Source organism: Salvelinus fontinalis, chromosome 23, assembly GCF_029448725.1.
Source record: "Salvelinus fontinalis isolate EN_2023a chromosome 23, ASM2944872v1, whole genome shotgun sequence".
NCBI classification, from domain to species: Eukaryota; Metazoa; Chordata; class Actinopteri; order Salmoniformes; family Salmonidae; genus Salvelinus; species Salvelinus fontinalis.
Window position 1 is genome coordinate 30,386,954 of NC_074687.1, and position 18,383 is coordinate 30,405,336.

Genomic DNA, 18,383 nt, shown 5'->3' on the forward strand with positions numbered 1-18,383 from the left:
GCCTTGATGACAGCTTTGCACACTCTTGGCATTCTCTCAATCAGCTTCACCTGGATTGCTTTTCCAACAGTCTTGAAGGAGTTTCCCACATATGCTGAGCATATGGCTGCTTTTCCTTTTTTCTGCGGTTCAACTCATCCTAAACCATCTCAATTGGGTTGAGGTCGGTGTGATTGTGGAGGCCAGATCAACCAGAGCAAAATCCTACGGGTACTTGTAGCGAATGTTGCAGGATCTGATGGAAAGCATGTTGTGTTCGGACCGCTCCATCACTTTGGAGGGCAGCCTGCCTGCAGAGTGCTTGTTGGCTGCCGAGTAGACCTGTGCTTCCTCACAAATATCTTCATAAATTTGCCAGAATATGTTACATCGTAATTCCATAATATTGAAGTCAGCGCGATGTTACAGCTGCTTATCTTTAGACACATCACCAGTACCACCCAAATTAGGCCTATCTGAATTATGAAAAGTATCAATAAAATTGCCAGGTAGCCTATTATAGTTCTGGTAAAGAGGAGTCAGTAGTAGATAAACTGTATTTTATATGGATGATAAATGTGACCTATATGTGTCACGGTTGTCAATAGGAGAGAGAGATGACCAGGGCACAGCGTGTGAGAAATACATCTTCCTTTTAATATAGATGAAGACGTAACACGAAAAGAAACACTCTTACAAAAAAAATAACAAAACAAACAAACGACCGTGAAGCTATGAACGTAGTGCACACACAGGCTACAAACGTATAACATAGACAGAATTACCCACCAATGCAGGACCAAGCGGCATGTAAAGCGCCAACAGGACCCACCTACACAGGATTCATGGACATGGGAGGAGATACTGGATGGTAAGGGGCCTTGGGCACAACCGGGAGAATATCGCCTCCCTCGTGAAGAGTTGGAGGCAGCGAAAGCCGAGAGGAGGCGATATGAGGAGGCAGCACGGAAGCAAGGCTGGAAACCTGTGAGTAATACCCAAAAATGTCTTGGGGAGGGGCTCATGGGGAGTGTGGCGAGTCCAGATGGGAGATCTGCGTCAACTTCCCATGCTACCCGTGAGGACTCTAAGAGGGAACCTGAGCCAGTCGGGCTGATATTGGAGGTGAGCAATGGGGATGATACAGAGACTGTTAAGGATTTATTGGGGAGATTGGAAGAGAGTGAAATGAGGGAGCTGCTGTGTTGGTGCGTGAGGCACAAGATCCACCCGACAGAGCGTGTGCGGGATGTGATGTTACCTGAGTCAGCTCTCCATGCTCGTCCTGATGTGCGTGCTAACCGTCTGGGAATGACAGTCCCACGAACCAGGCCTCCTGTACGCCTCCCTAGTCCTGCATCTCCTGTATTAGCCCCACGTACTAACTCTCCTGTGACAGTCCCCAGCCCTTTACCACCGGTGCCTAAACCACGCACCAAGCCTCCTGTGTGTCCCCAGAGTCCTGTGCGTCCTGTTGCTGCTCCCCGCACTAGCCCTGAGATGCGTGTCCCCAGCCCGGTACCACCAGTTCCGGCACCACGCACTAGGCCTAATGTGCGTCCCCAGGGTCCAGTATGCCCTGTTCCTGCTCCCCGCACTAGCCCTGAGATGCGTGTCCCCAGCCCGGTACCACCAGTTCCGGCACCACGCACTAGGCCTAATGTGCGTCCCCAGGGTCCAGTATGCCCTGTTCCTTCTCCCCGCACTAGCCCTGAGAAGCGTGTCCCCAGCCCGGTAACACCAGTTTCGGCACCACGCACCAGGCCTACAGTGCGCCTCAGCCGGCCAGAGTCTGCCGTCTGCACAGCGATGCCTGAACTGCCCGTCTGCCAAGCGCCATCTGAGCCATCCGTCTACCCAGCGCCATCTGAGCCATCCGTCTACCCAGCGCCATCTGAGCCATCCGTCTACCCAGCGCCATCTGAGCCATCCGTCTGCCCCGAGCCATTAGAGCCGCCCGTCTGTCCCGAGCCGTCAGAGCCGTTCGTCAGTCAGGAGCCGCTAGAGCCATTCGTCAGACAGGATCTGCCAGAGCCGCCAACCAGACAGGATCTGCCAGAGCCGCCAACCAGACAGGATCTGCCAGAGCCGCCAACCAGACAGGATCTGCCAGAGCCGCCAACCAGACAGGATCTGCCAGAGCCGCCAGCCAGCCATGTGCAGCCAGATCCGTCAGCCAGCCATGAGCGGCCAGATCCGTCAGCCAGCCATGAGCAGCCAGATCCGTCAGCCAGCCATGAGCAGCCAGATCCGTCAGCCAGCCATGAGCAGCCAGATCCGTCAGCCAGCCATGAGCAGCCAGATCCGTCAGCCAGCCATGAGCAGCCAGATCCGTCAGCCAGCCATGAGCAGCCAGATCCGTCAGCCAGCCATGAGCAGCCAGATCCGTCAGCCAGCCATGAGCAGCCAGATCCGTCAGCCAGCCATGAGCAGCCAGATCCGTCAGCCAGCCATGAGCAGCCAGATCCGTCAGCCAGCCATGAGCAGCCAGATCCGTCAGCTAGCCATGAGCAGCCAGATCCGTCAGCCAGCCATGAGCCGTCCAGCCAGGATCCGCCAGAGCCGTCATCCAGCCAGGATCCGCCAGAGCCAGCCAGCCAGGATCCGCCAGCCAGCCAGGATCCACCAGAGCCAGCCAGCCAGGATCCGCCATCCAGCCAGGATCCGTCCCTCAGTCCGGAGCTGCCCCTTATCCTGGTGCTGCCCCTTATCCTGGTGCTGCCCCTTATCCTGGTGCTGCCCCTTATCCTGGTGCTGTCCCTTATCCTGGTGCTGTCCCTTATCCTGGTGCTGCCCCTTAGTCCGGTGCTGCCCCTTAGTCCGGTGCTGCCCCTTAATCCAGTGGGGTTAATGTGGAGGGTGACCATTTGGAGGAAGCTAAGGAGGCGGGTAGTGACTGTGGTGGGGTGGGGACCACGACCAGTGCCAGAGCCGCCACCGTGGAAGGAAGCCCACCCAGACCCTCCCCTAGACTGTGTGCTGGTGCACCCGGAGTTCGCACCTTAAGGGGGGGGTTATGTCACGCCCTGGCCTTAGTATTCTTTGTTTTCTTTATTATTTTAGTTAGGTCAGGGTGTGACATGGGTAATTTATGTGGGTTTTGTAGTGTCTAGGGTGGTTGTAAGGTTTAGGGGGTTTATTTAGAGTAGTTGGGTTTATGTTTAGTATAGTTGTCTAGCTGTGTCTATGTTGGGTGTAGTTGTCTAGGAAAGTCTATGGTTGCCTGAACGGATTCCCAATTAGAGACAGCTGGTTTCTGTTGTCTCTGATTGGGAGCCATATTTAAGGTAGCCATAGGCTTTAGTTTGTTGTGGGTAATTGTCTATGTCTAAACGTTAGTAGCTTGTGTGTGCACTTTCGTTTTGTAGCTTCACGGTCGTTTGTTGTTTTGTTAGTTTGTAAGTGTTTTGTTTCGTTTTTTTTCCCTTCTTCACAATAAAAAGAAGATGTCTTGTTTTTCACATGCTGCGTTTTGGTCCGTCTCTCCCCCACACGATCGTGACAATCTGTTTATTCCAGGAAAAACTGGAGGAAATTCTTTCTGGTCACTAATCTGGATATGCATACAGTCCTTTGTGCTGATGAATGGTCCTTGGTCAACAATCAAGACACACAACTTTTTGGTTCTGAAACATAGATGAGAATTTAACAACGACATGCGGGCAGTGTGTACAGAACAACAACAACCAATTTGTAAAAAATAATTTAAAAAACTTTTTGGTTAAATTCTACCATGAACAAAAAGCACACTTTGGGGACTGGAAGGGCTAAGGGGCGCCTCTCAGGCTCACATACAGGTCCAGAGCAGCTCTGTGAGCCAAGAGGTGTGTGTATGTGTGTGTGTGTGTGTGTGTGTGTGTGTGTGTGTGCATGCATCCGTCTGTCCGTCCATCCATATCGTACCAGTGCGCAGCCTGGGCAGCTGTTCCCATTCTCACAGCTCCTGACCCTGGAGTGGACCCCACCTCCACACTCAGCACTGCACTTAGTCCAGGAACCCCACGGGGACCAGAAGATAGGCTGGGGACATGACACACCCTCGTTACAGAACCTAGAGAGGGGAGGAGAGGAGACGGGACGGAAGGGTAGAAACTGATATCTATTTTGGAAGAAATGTCAATTTGTCTTCTGCCTTACACGGTGAGAGGCACTGGGGTGTGTAAGAGAGCTGATATTTACCTAAGACCATCATGCCCAAAAAGATACTGAGGGCCAATACTGTTACTGAAAAGTGCAAAACATGTCTCATAAATTAATCATAAATTTCCTTTCTTAGTAAATCACCCATAAATGTTTGAGAGTTTTGCTCTTTTGAGTCAAGCGAACATGTTCATTATTCAGCAAAAAAATGACATATGATAAAAGTATTACTTAACCAACATTTGTTCACATAGCTCTCTCACAAATAGACCTGCCATCTCCCCCTCTCCTCTCACCTTTCGTCCCTGACGGGGCCCACACACACCCGACCACCGTGACGGGGCGACGGGTTGTTGCAGGAGCGCTGGCGCATCTCAAACCCCGTTCCACAGGTGGTGCTGCACTGTCCCCATGACGACCAGGGGGTCCAGCCTCCGTTTCTACGGCAACAGAAATGTGATGTTATAGGAGGTTCAAAGAATCCTGTAGCACCGTGGGGAAACCAGTTTCAAGATTGAGATGCACATCCAATAAGTCCAATGAGTCCAAACGGAAACGATGGCTTGATGAATACAGAGTAAAACGTTTATTTGTAGAATCTAAAATGAAAAGTATCAGGTAAAAAAATGGTTCCAATTTTCCAGGTAAATGAAAAAGATTACAGATTTTTTTGCACCAAAACATTAAAGATATTTTCCCTAAAATATGCATTATAGTAGTACAAATTTGTAAGTGCTTAAGATTACTTTCAATCTCTTTAAGCACTCAACACACTTATGAATATGGCCCTAATTTGTGATTCTGAGAGGGAAGCAAAACCACTTGCTCAGGAGCTAAATGTGACACCAGAAACACATTCTTCAATCTGCTTAAGTGCTCTGTTCCTCTGAAAGCATTTCTCAATATTCAGTAGCCACTTCCAGATAGACAGACATATCTGAGGCTGCATCTAAAATGGCACCCTATCCCTTATGTACTGCACTACTTTTGACCAGAATTCATGAGTAGTACACTATATAGGGAATGGGTTGTTATTTCACACCCTAAATGAGATGGTGGTTGGTGGTTAGGGTGGAAACATTCCTGTAACTTTCTCCAAATTACCAGGTTTTCCAGAAATCCTGCTTGGAAGGAGGGAAGAAGCAGGAAATCCGCAATCCTCCAATCAGGATCTATATAAATCCCTATTTGTTTTACATACCTGGAACAGTTGGAGACTTCAATGGTGGGCCCCTCACAGTTCCTCCCGCCACAGCGAGCTGGAGGGTTGTCACACTCCCTGGAGCGACACAGACAGGTGCTGGTGCCTTCGCCGTCGTCGTTGCTGCATTGTTGCCACGCTGCCCAGGGTCCAAAGCCACCGATGGTGATCTGGTTCCTCAGCTGAAAATCCACACAGGGCAGAGAGAGAGAGATAAGAGTGTCAGGAAATGTACTAGATATCATTAATCATGTGACAATACCCTTGACACAGGAAAACTGTTATTTTACCTTTATTTAATCAGGAAAGACACCTGAGGCTAAAAACATTTTCCAAGGGCGACCTGGACAAACTGAGTCCCCAAGGCAAAACAAACTGTTACAATGTTAAACTGTCAGACTACTACTGTACATGGCCAGAGTCCCCAGGAGAGACCAGGCAGAGTGGAGGTATGCTAGGTTATCAGACAGCCAGCGGTGACGCAGGTAGCCCCAGGGGCTTACCAGTGACAATATTGACACCTAGGGAAATAACAAAACGAGTGGGGAAGGGGAAATTGGTGGTCCCTGTTGGCACTTACCGGACACACAGTGATGTTCTGACTCCACTGGCTCATGTTAGAGCTATCCTCCAGGGTGGTGCATCGCTTCTGTTTCCTGTCCCAGCCACAGTATGGGTCCCTGGCCTCCAGGCATAGCCTACAGGGGGCAAGAGAGATGGAGGATAGGGAGAGGGAGATGGTGAAGGGTAGAGAGAGAGAGCAGTCAGTCAACGCAGTAAACACAAGCAAAAAACACTCACCAGCCCTGTGAGGCCGGCCCACTAAACCATGTACAAATAAACTCACTCTCCCTCCAGGCACACAGCCCGCACCCCTGTGATTCCTAAACTAAGGAGCGTCTGACTAGAGGTAAACAAATCAGTGCCCCCCCCCCCCCCCCCCCCCCCCGCACGCACACACACACACACACACACACACCCACACACACACACACACACACAGCCGTGCAGCAACCAAACAGCGATGAAATATGCAAGTTTCCAGTCAAACAGGAGCTTAATGAGGGGTAATTAAATCTAAACTTGTTAATGATGAAGTTAGGCCGTGGGAGACAGGGAGTGAGAGAGAGCGAGACAAAGATGGGGAGGGAAAGAGAGAGCTGGAGAGAGAGTGAGAGTGCAGAGAGAGCAAAAGAAAGAGAGCGAAAGAGAGAAAAGAGAGATAAATAGAGAGAAAGAGAGAACTTATTGTAATAAACACATCAGTCCTTACTGCCCTGTACCAACTCCTGACTGCCTCCCTAGCAGACCTGGATTCGATAGTATTTGATATCATTTCAAACACTTGATTGAGCTTGTCTGTTGCTGTAGAACCAATAGAAAAGTGAAAAGTCCCAACAAGTTCCAGGCAGGCTATAGCAAATGCTTGAAGTATTTGAAAAATCTCAGATACTATTTGAACCCATGTCTGCTCCCTATTTCCTGCCTGTACTACCTCTTTACAGCCCCCTTAGCTAGCAGAGAGAAAGAAAGATAATTATATTCTTGGCACCAGCCCCCTTGGTTTATTTGAGTGGGGCCTCTGGTGTTTCAGCTACGAGGTTGAAGCATCACTTTGTGTTGTTACAGAACACACAGCCAAGCCCGAGCCAAGTCCTGCAGTGGGGAAGGTGTTTTAGGAGTTAGTGCTGAGCTGACAAATTGTATCAACCTGCATCAGAGTTGCCCTGACACAGAGCTAGAGGGAGAGAGAGGCTATGGGAAGGGATCCATGTTGTTGTGGTGTTGTTGTGGTGACATCAGAGAGACGGGAACACTTCTGCTGCACCATAGCTTTAAATGAGTGGTAAATGAGAGGGTGAAGACCTGGCAAGCATAACATGTTGATAATGTTTAGCTGCCTCACCAAGCACTGCTAGTGTGCATTCTGTTTAGTCAGACACATAATGCTGCTTACAGACAGACAGACTAAACACTGACACTTAAGAAGAGCATGGTGCAGATCTGAGGTCCAATTATCCTCCGTTACAGTAAGCCAGAAGTCAGGCCCGAGGACACACACACCTACCCACCCTCAGGGCACACACCTCAAATCTAAAATGCCTTCAGCTGAGAGAGTTTACCCTGGACCTGGTCTCATTAATTACAGTGGTGAAATCACACACACACACACACACACACACACACACACACACACACACACACACACACACACACACACACACACACACACACACACCGATGAAAGCCAGCCATCCATGTAAGCTCTTAAGACTATGAAAATGCGTCAGCTTGAAAAGAATGCTGAGTTGACGGTTTTTGACGAGCGCAGTGAGCGAGAGGGGCAGTGGAGGATGGGTTTACCAGAGAGAAAAGGAGAGCCACCCTGCAGTACAAACATCCCCGCAGGGCAGGGCATGCCAACCGTCCCGTCTGCTCACCTTACTGTAACAATGGGCCTCATAGGAATACTTTCGATAAAGAGATTGGGGGTAATCCTGCTCTCTCTCTTTTACATGGACGCACATACAAGCATACACACACACACACACACACACACACACACACACACACACACACACACACACACACACACACACACACACACACACACACACACACACACACACACACACACACACACACACACACACACACACACACACACACACACACACAGTAAGCTAAACCCACTAGTCTGCACTGTAAATCGTACAAAAAAGGTGCTGTCCAGAATGTAAAATGGATATTTGGCTGCCCCCATAGGAGAACCCTTTTTCCACCCCTCAGTGGAAAAGGCCCTTCATGGAACCCAAAAGGGTTCTCCCTGGAACCAAAAAGGTTCTACCTGGAACCAAAAAGGGTTCTTCGAAGGGTTCTCTTATGGGAATATCCGAACATCCATTTTAGGTTCTAGATAGCACTTTTTTTTGTAAGATTTACAGTGCAGACTAGTGGGTTTAGCTCCGATCCCATCTGACCTTTCTCCAGCTGCATCAACTGTTGGCCAGTCAAAGCTCTCAACATTTATATAACAAAACAGGTTATTGTAAAAGTAAAGGAGATCAGCCAGCCAGCTACAGACACGGCTCTGATGTAGGCTCTGTAAGGGATGAAGTGGGAGCAGGTACACTCAGAAAAGTAGAACCATGTACAGTTCTTCAGTTTGTCCCCATAAGGGAACCCTTTTTGGTGCTAGGTAGATCCCTTTACAGAGTCACATTATGCTGGCTTGAAAAGTAGTTTTACTCCTGCTTTTCAGGCCACATCAGGCCTGCAAGTCACATTATGCTGGTTTGCAAAGTGATGTTTAATTCCTATTGGAATCCAGCCAGGGTTAGTATAGCCAAGAAGTGAAATGTTTTATCACCCGCAACCTGCATTCACAATGACTGCCATCGTAGGGCAGATTAAATACTGAGACTACCTCAATCATCTAAACTGGAATAACCATCTCAGTCACATGTGCAACAAGTCAAATTACTAACAGATTGGATCAACCAAATGTAATTTATTTAACTAGACAAGTCAGTTAAGAACACTTTCTTATTTTCAATGACAGCCTAGGAACAGTGGGTTAACTGCCTTGTTCAGGGGCAGAACGACAGCATTTTACATTGTCAGCTCAGGGATTCGATCTTGCAACCTTTCGGTTACTAGTCTAACACTCTAACCACTAGGCTACCTGACGCCCAATGATTGTACATGCAAAAACACATATTAAAACAAACAATTCTGAAAATCACCATGCAATAGAGCATGCTGGGAAATATGATATATGGCTTGATGTAGAACCCTTCTTGCTTTCCAAAGAATAATGTTTGCCTTCCAAAGAATCATCAAATAACCCTTTCTTCCAAAAACTGTTCTTAGGATGTTAATGGTTCTAGGTAGAACAATTTGCCTTACAAAGAACCCTTGTCTTCCAAAAAGGGTTGTTCAGATCAAAACGGTTCTTGGTAAAACACTATCCCTCCGCAAAGAACCCATTTGGAACCCTTTTTTCTAGGAGTCTACATGTGATGGAGTCTGCTGATAGAGAGGAATGTGGGATTTGCACGGTGTTGGGGAGTAGCGCACTACATGTTGTCAAATCAAATTGAATCAAATTGTACACTGCTCAAAAAATAAAGGGAACACTTAAACAACACAATGTAACTCCAAGTCAATCACACTTCTGTGAAATCAAACTGTCCACTTAGGAAGCAACACTGATTGACAATAAATTTCACATGCTGTTGTGCAACTGGAATAGACAAAAGGTGGAAATTATAGGCAATTAGCAAGACACCCCCCAAAACAGGAGTGATTCTGCAGGTGGTGACCACAGACCACTTCTCAGTTCCTATGCTTCCTGGCTGATGTTTTGGTCACTTTTGAATGCTGGCGGTGCTCTCACTCTAGTGGTAGCATGAGACGGAGTCTACAACCCACACAAGTGGCTCAGGTAGTGCAGTTCATCCAGGATGGCACATCAATGCGAACTGTGGCAAAAAGGTTTGCTCTGTCTGTCAGAGTAGTGTCCAGAGCATGCAGGCGCTACCAGAAGACAGGCCAGTACATCAGGAGGCGTGGAGGAGGCCGTAGGAGGGCAACAACCCAGCAGCAGGACCGCTACCTCCGCCTTAGTGCAAGGAGGTGCACTGCCAGAGCCCTGCAAAATGACCTCCAGCAGATCACAAATGTGCATGTGTCAGCATATGGTCTCACAAGGGGTCTGAGGATCTCATCTCGGTACCTAATGGCAGTCAGGCTACCTCTGGCGAGCACATGGAGGGCTGTGCGGCCCCACAAAGAAATGCCACCCCACACCATGACTGACCCATCACCAAACCGGTCATGCTGGAGGATGTTGCAGGCAGCAGAACGTTCTCCACGGCGTCTCCAGACTCTGTCACGTCTGTCACATGTGCTTGTGAACCTGCTTTCATCTGTGAAGAGCACAGGGCGCCAGTGGCGAATTTGCCAATCTTGGTGTTCTCTGGCAAATGCCAAACGTCCTGCACGGTGTTGGGCTGTAAGCACAACCCCCACCTGTGGACGTCGGGCCCTCATACCACCCTCATGGAGTCTGTTTCTGACCGTTTGAGCAGACACATGCACATTTGTGGCCTGCTGGAGGTCATTTTGCAGGGCTCTGGTAGTGCTCCTCCTGCTCAAAGGCAGAGGTAGCGGTCCTGCTGCTGCGTTGTTGCCCTCCTACGGCCTCCTCCACGTCTCCTGATGTACTGGCCTGTCTCCTGGTAGCGCCTGCATGCTCTGGACACTACTCTGACAGACACAGCAAACCTTTTTGCCACAGTTCGCATTGATGTGCCATCCTGGATGAACTGCACTACCTGAGCCACTTGTGTGGGTTGTAGACTCCGTCTCATGCTACCACTAGAGTGAGAGCACCGCCAGCATTCAAAAGTGACCAAAACATCAGCCAGGAAGCATAGGAACTGAGAAGTGGTCTGTGGTCACCACCTGCGAATCACTCCTGTTTTGGGGGGTGTCTTGCTAATTGCCTATAATTTCCACCTTTTGTCTATTCCAGTTGCACAACAGCATGTGAAAATTATTGTCAATCAGTGTTGCTTCCTAAGTGGACATTTTGATTTCACAGAAGTGTGATTGACTTGGAGTTACATTGTGTTGTTTAAGTGTTCCCTTTATTTTTTTGAGCAGTGTATTTGTCACAAGCTCCAAATACAACAAATACAACCTTAAAGTGAAATGCTTACTAATGGGCTCTTAAGTAAAGTATACATTTCTCAAGGGAAGCTGTAGTGTAAATTAACTTAAGTAATTGGTAGCTTGGTAAACTATATTTTCATAGTAACTTCCCCAACAATGGTTTTGTAGTGTGTGTGTGTGTGTGTGTGTGTGTGTGTGTGTGTGTGTGTGTGTGTGTGTGTGTGTGTGTGTGTGTGTGTGTGTGTGTGTGTGTGTGTGTGTGTGTGTGTGTGTGTGTGTGTGAATGTGTGTGTTTAAATGACTGTGAGAGAGAAGACTAAGGGAGATATAAAGATTAAAGGAAAGAGAGAAGGAGAGAAGGCTTCTGTATGGTTCTGACACCAACCCAAGACACCATACTGATATTTAATTCACCAGCCTCTTTTAGCGGTGACATAGCACACTATATCAAAACAGCGAAGCCACAAAACAAAACATGAGCTGTTAAATTTTAAACAGAGCGACCGGCAACAATAAACCAAACGATAAAACAATGTGGCTTGGCTGTCGACAGACAGCTTGTGATAAATCTCCAGAGTTCGCCATGGGGCTTAATGGACATTTTAAAAGGGATTGTGAGAGCTGTAAACCTGTGGTCCTTTACTAGGCCTTTTAATAGAAAGTCATAAAACAGCAGTTATCACTTTCCGTTTAACTGCAAATCATGACCTCATAATTGTAAACAAGACAGAGACAGACAGACAGGTTGTGTAAATATTCTGATTAGAAATGTAAGCTGTGATAGCCAAAGGGCATATTGGGGACATCTGAATTGCGAATGGAGGGCAGCTTCCTGAATGGCTGTACAGTACAGTATAGTACCCCCCCCCCCCCCAGGGGACAGGCCAGCTTCAAGGCTTCCTCATCCCAGAAGAGAGGCTCTGCCCCTGGGGCTTCCCTCCAGCCTGCGCTGGGCTGCTCTGACGTGCCCGGCCGTGGTTCATCATAAACCTTTGGCCAGATAAATCCCCCGGTCTAGCGTAGCGTTACACACTAATCGCAGCTCAGGATCCAATTAGCCTCATAGCACCATGCTAGAGGGCTGGGCTGGGGAGAGCTGAAACATCCAGAGGCAGAAAGATGGCTGCCTGCCAGGAGCCTTCTACCTACTGAGTTGTCCTCCTGTCTTCCGCGCTGTCCTTCCTCTATCCCTCTTCTACTGTCCTATGGGGGAGGGGGGGATGATGGTCACCTCACTGATACTAAACTACAGTGCACACATAGTAGCAGGAGACAGAGAGAGGTGTGAGAGAGAGAGAGAGAGAGAGAGAGAGAGAGAGAGAGAGAGAGAGAGAGAGAGAGAGAGAGAGAGAGAGAGAGAGAGAGAGAGAGAGAGAGAGAGAGAGAGAGGGAGAGAGGGAGAGGAGAAGCGAGGGGAAGGTGAAGGGAGAGCAGACGGTACAACCTCACTGAAAAAGAGGGAAAGTTTGTCAGCGTCTGGGAGGCTGGGAGGGTGGGAGGCAGGTTAAGACAAACTGCCTGCCCAAATAAAGGCTGAAGGAGGAAGAATGAGAAAGATGGAAGGAGGGAGAAAGATGGAGAGAGGGAAAGAATATGTGTGAAAGAGAGAGGGAGAGAGAGGGAGAGAGAGAGTGAGTGAGGGATAGAGAGAAATATAAATGGTTTTAATATTGGGGGTTTGCCAGAGAGGAGAGCCCGTTAAAAGCAAAAACATTCTGCACCAGTGATAAATACGTACACTTTGTGATTACTTTCCCCCTCCCTCCCTCCCTCCCTCCCTCCCTCCCTCCCTCCCTCCCTCCCTCCCTCCCTCCCTCCCTCCCTCCCTCCTCTCCCTCCCTCCCTCCCTCCCTCCCTCCCTCCCTCCCTCCTCTCCCTCCCCCCCCTCCCTCCCTCCCTCCCTCCCTCCCCTCTCAATCCCCTCCCTCCTCTCCCTCCCTCCCTCCCTCCCCCCCTCCCTCCCTCCCTCCCTCCCTCCTCTCCCTCCCTCCCTCCCTCCCTCCCTCCCTCTCAATCCCCTCTCTCCCCCATTCTCTCTCTCCCTTGTCCCTCTCTGTCCATGGCTCCCTGGTGTGTTCCTGGGAGTGGAGTGTTCATACAGGCTTAACAGCACTGTGTTTTAGAACCCTGTTGACAGGCTGGCGGCAGCATCAACAGACCATAAATTGGCTCTGCTGAGGACTGAAGAGGACCGGTGGGTGGAATTAAAGTTCTTCTCACACAGACAATAAAACACTGGATTTATTCAGGGCTCCTGGGACGCTCTGGAGATGTTAAGGCCAGAATACTGTATATAAAGAGGTTATTATTATCCCCAGGGCCCAACCTCAGGACTCAATGCTGATGACAAGGGTTTATAAGATTAAAAAATGCCCAGGGGCATTACAATAAACTTGAGAATTGAATAGTTCCCACCTGTAAAAGCAAATAACTATTATTTTGCATTAGGGTCCGTGGAATACAGTTGTAGACATGGTTGCTATCCACAAATGGTCTGATTGTGAAAATAATTGAATAAACAATGAAAACACCTGAAGTTCCCTAAGCTAGAGAGCATCAGGAAATCACTGAACTTCTACACTGGAAAAATGAGCTGGTCATGTTCATGGTGAACACACCGAGACAGCCACTTTGTGGTTTCATGATGTTGATATAAACTCCTGCAGTCTGCTACCTCACCTGACTGGCTGGTTGCAGCTACGGTAGTACTGTAAATCACAAAGCAAGCAAAACTCCCACTCCTACTCTGTCTTCACCTTCACCACCTAAACATCAAGGGTACTACACTTAAGAGGTTGGCAGGGAAGTAGGGGTAAGTGGTTAGCATCTCAGGGCTTCTATCCTGATTTAACACATTCACAACATTATTACACCACTCCCAATCCTGCCATTGAGCTGTATGTATGGACCTGGAACCCCTTGCCTCAGGGAAAGTGTTGACAGAGCTACTTTGCTGGCGCAGCTTGGCTACAACGTATCACTACCATGCAAACAACACTGCAGCCGCTGCAGAATAAATAAGGCTACTTACAGAAAGTGGAGGTGAGAGAGTGAGAGAGGGTGAGTTCGAGAGGGAAAACACAGAGAGAAGGACAGAGAGAGATTGAGAGTGGAGGCTGTACTTAGCAGTAGGTAGTGGCCATTGGGGAGGTCAGATGTAATTTTCACTAAGAGAGGGCAGACTATACCACCTCTGTAGGCGGTGCAGCACATAGCAGTAAGTCACCACTAAACAGACGACACTGTGCAAAGCAATATGGCTGATTTGATCCCTAAACAGACACCAGGCACTCTGTACCGTACAAAGCTGTACACATTAGCTAAACATACACTGAGCGTACAAAACATTAGGAACACCTTCCTAATATTGAGTTGCACCCCTTTTTACCCTCAGAACAGCCTCAATTCATCAGGACATGGACTCTGCAAGGTGTCCAAAGCATTCCACAGGGATGCTGACCCATGTTGACTCCAATGCTTCCCACAGTTGTGTCAAGTTGGCTGGATGTCCTTTGGGTGGTGGACCATTCTTGATACACACGGGAAACTGTTGCGTGTGAAAAACCCAGCAGCATTGCAGTTCTTGACACTCAAACTGGTGCGCCTGGCACCTACTATCATACCCTGTTCAAAGGCACTTACAATCTTTGTCTTGCCCATTCACCCTCTGAAAGGCAACAAATATATTTTTTAAAGGATAATAATAACTGCACTTAAACATTATGAGTTTTCCCAGTGCTGTATTTCCATTAACAGCCTATCCATTCATGCTAATACAGGGGACAAACACAGAACCAATAATTTCCTTCTCTGGTTGAACACTAGTATAGTACTGCCATTCATGTGGTAACAGAGGATCCTTTTCCAGAGCGAGGGGTTATCTCTGTAAAAAACGGATAACTTTAAAGTTAAAAATAAGCCATGCCATGGCCTCTGTAGCTTTTCTACACAAGACTGCTCCATAGAAACCTCCATTGTGTCACACAGAGGGGCTGAAGAAGCCAATATGACTTGATGTATTGCTGTAGTTCCACTAGTTATTATGAGGTTTCATTATGAAAGGCTGTATGTGTGAATGGGACTGGGAGGGCCACCCACAGATCAGGCTAGGCCACTGACCGACTGGAGAATAGCCTGGCCGGGTCAGCCAGACAGACAGTCAGCAGGACAATAGGACTAGTGTTTTGTCACCCCATCTGGTGGGTGTCCTTCATAAGACCCACTGACATCCGCCACGCCTATGGAGAAAGAGGGGGACAGAGAAAGGGAGAGGTCCTCTTTGGATAATCCAAGTCAGAAAGACATAACCTCTTTATAGGCTTCTGGCAGAGTGTTGTTGTCCTGGGACTGTCTCCTGCAGACTGATGTAATAACACAGAGGCAGAGTGTTGTTGTACTGGGGCTGTGTTGTACTGGGGCTGTCTCCTGCAGACTGATGTAATAACACAGAGGCAGAGTGTTGTTGTCCTGGGGCTGTGTTGTACTGGGGCTGTCTCCTGCAGACTGATGTAATAACACAGAGGCAGAGTGTTGTTGTCCTGGGGCTGTCTCCTGCAGACTGATTTAATAACACAGAGGCAGAGTGTTGTTGTCCTGGGGCTGTCTCCTGCAGACTGATGTAATAACACAGAGGCAGAGTGTTGTTGTACTGGGGCTGTGTTGTCCTGGGACTGTCTCCTGCAGACTGATGTAATAACACAGAGGCAGAGTGTTGTTGTCCTGGGGCTGTCTCCTGCAGACTGATGTAATAACACAGAGGCAGAGTGTTGTTGTCCTGGGACTGTCTCCTGCAGACTGATGTAATAACACAGAGGCAGAGTGTTGTTGTCCTGGGACTGTCTCCTGCAGACTGATTTAATAACACAGAGGCAGAGTGTTGTTGTCCTGGGGCTGTCTCCTGCAGACTGATTTAATAACACAGAGGCAGAGTGTTGTTGTCCTGAGACTGTCTCCTGCAGACTGATGTAATAACACAGAGGCAGAGTGTTGTTGTCCTGGGGCTGTCTCCTGCAGACTGATGTAATAACACAGAGGCAGAGTGTTGTTGTCCTGGGGCTGTCTCCTGCAGACTGATTTAATAACACAGAGGCAGAGTGTTGTTGTACTGGGGCTGTCTCCTGCAGACTGATTTAATAACACAGAGGCAGAGTGTTGTTGTCCTTGGGCTGTCTCCTGCAGACTGATTTAATAACACAGAGGCAGAGTGTTGTTGTCCTGGGGCTGTCTCCTGCAGACTGATTTAATAACACAGAGGCAGAGTGTTGTTGTCCTTGGGCTGTCTCCTGCAGACTGATGTAATAACACAGAGGCAGAGTGTTGTTCTGGGACTGTCTCCTGCAGACTGATTTAATAACACAGAGGCAGAGTGTTGTTGTCCTGGGACTGTCTCCTGCAGACTGATGTAATAACACAGAGGCAGAGTGTTGTTGTCCTGGGGCTGTCTCCTGCAGACTGATGTAATAACACAGAGGCAGAGTGTTGTTGTCCTGGGGCTGTCTCCTGCAGACTGATTTAATAACACAGAGGCAGAGTGTTGTTGTCCTGGGGCTGTGTTGTCCTGGGGCTGTCTCCTGCAGACTGATTTAATAACACAGAGGCAGAGTGTTGTTGTACTGGGGCTGTGTTGTCCTGGGGCTGTCTCCTGCAGACTGATTTAATAACACAGAGGCAGAGTGTTGTTGTTGTTGTACTGGGGCTGTGTTGTCCTGGGACTGTCTCCTGCAGACTGATGTAATAACACAGAGGCAGAGTGTTGTTGTTCTGGGACTGTCTCCTGCAGACTGATTTAATAACACAGAGGCAGAGTGTTGTTCTGGGACTGTCTCCTGCAGACTGATTTAATAACACAGAGGCAGAGTGTTGTTGTCCTGGGGCTGTCTCCTGCACACTGATGTATTAACACAGAGGCAGAGTGTTGTTGTCCTGGGGCTGTCTCCTGCAGACTGATGTAATAACACAGAGGCAGAGTGTTGTTGTCCTGGGACTGTCTCCTGCAGACTGATGTAATAACACAGAGGCAGAGTGTTGTTGTCCTGGGGCTGTCTCCTGCAGACTGATTTAATAACACAGAGGCAGAGTGTTGTTGTCCTGGGGCTGTCTCCTGCACACTGATGTATTAACACAGAGGCAGAGTGTTGTTGTCCTGGGGCTGTCTCCTGCAGACTGATTTAATAACACAGAGGCAGAGTGTTGTTGTCCTGGGGCTGTCTCCTGCAGACTGATTTAATAACACAGAGGCAGAGTGTTGTTGTCCTGGGGCTGTCTCCTGCAGACTGATGTATTAACACAGAGGCAGAGTGTTGTTGTCCTGGGACTGTCTCCTGCAGACTGATGTAATAACACAGAGGCAGAGTGTTGTTCTGGGACTGTCTCCTGCAGACTGATTTAATAACACAGAGGCAGAGTGTTGTTGTCCTGGGACTGTCTCCTGCAGACTGATGTAATAACACAGAGGCAGAGTGTTGTTGTCCTGGGGCTGTCTCCTGCAGACTGATGTAATAACACAGAGGCAGAGTGTTGTTGTCCTGGGGCTGTCTCCTGCAGACTGATTTAATAACACAGAGGCAGAGTGTTGTTGTCCTGGGGCTGTGTTGTCCTGGGGCTGTCTCCTGCAGACTGATTTAATAACACAGAGGCAGAGTGTTGTTGTACTGGGGCTGTGTTGTCCTGGGGCTGTCTCCTGCAGACTGATTTAATAACACAGAGGCAGAGTGTTGTTGTTCTGGGACTGTCTCCTGCAGACTGATTTAATAACACAGAGGCAGAGTGTTGTTGTCCTGGGGCTGTCTCCTGCAGACTGATGTATTAACACAGAGGCAGAGTGTTGTTGTCCTGGGACTGTCTCCTGCAGACTGATTTAATAACACAGAGGCAGAGTGTTGTTGTACTGGGGCTGTGTTGTCCTGGGACTGTCTCCTGCAGACTGATGTAATAACACAGAGGCAGAGTGTTGTTGTTCTGGGACTGTCTCCTGCAGACTGATTTAATAACACAGAGGCAGAGTGTTGTTGTCCTGGGGCTGTCTCCTGCACACTGATGTATTAACACAGAGGCAGAGTGTTGTTGTCCTGGGGCTGTCTCCTGCAGACTGATGTAATAACACAGAGGCAGAGTGTTGTTGTCCTGGGACTGTCTCCTGCAGACTGATGTAATAACACAGAGGCAGAGTGTTGTTGTCCTGGGGCTGTCTCCTGCAGACTGATTTAATAACACAGAGGCAGAGTGTTGTTGTCCTGGGGCTGTCTCCTGCACACTGATGTATTAACACAGAGGCAGAGTGTTGTTGTCCTGGGGCTGTCTCCTGCAGACTGATTTAATAACACAGAGGCAGAGTGTTGTTGTCCTGGGGCTGTCTCCTGCAGACTGATTTAATAACACAGAGGCA

General features: G+C 48.6%; 1 protein-coding gene across 7 annotated transcripts in view; it reads right to left on the reverse strand.

The window, feature by feature from the left end:
* LOC129821107 (semaphorin-5B-like) overlaps window positions 1-18,383 on the reverse strand; it is a 199,204-nt gene that overhangs the window by 33,066 nt on the left and 147,755 nt on the right. For all 7 annotated transcript variants that reach the window (XR_008754272.1, XM_055878404.1, XM_055878409.1 and 4 more), the window contains 4 exons: window positions 5,901-6,018; window positions 5,321-5,502; window positions 4,416-4,559; window positions 3,883-4,030 (listed from right to left, as the gene is read on the reverse strand). Coding sequence is in view for 6 of the 7 variants with exons in the window: in XM_055878404.1 (XP_055734379.1) it covers window positions 3,883-4,030; window positions 4,416-4,559; window positions 5,321-5,502; window positions 5,901-6,018 (592 nt within the window). In the remaining variant the exon portion in view is untranslated. The remainder of the gene's footprint in view (window positions 1-3,882; window positions 4,031-4,415; window positions 4,560-5,320; window positions 5,503-5,900; window positions 6,019-18,383) is intronic.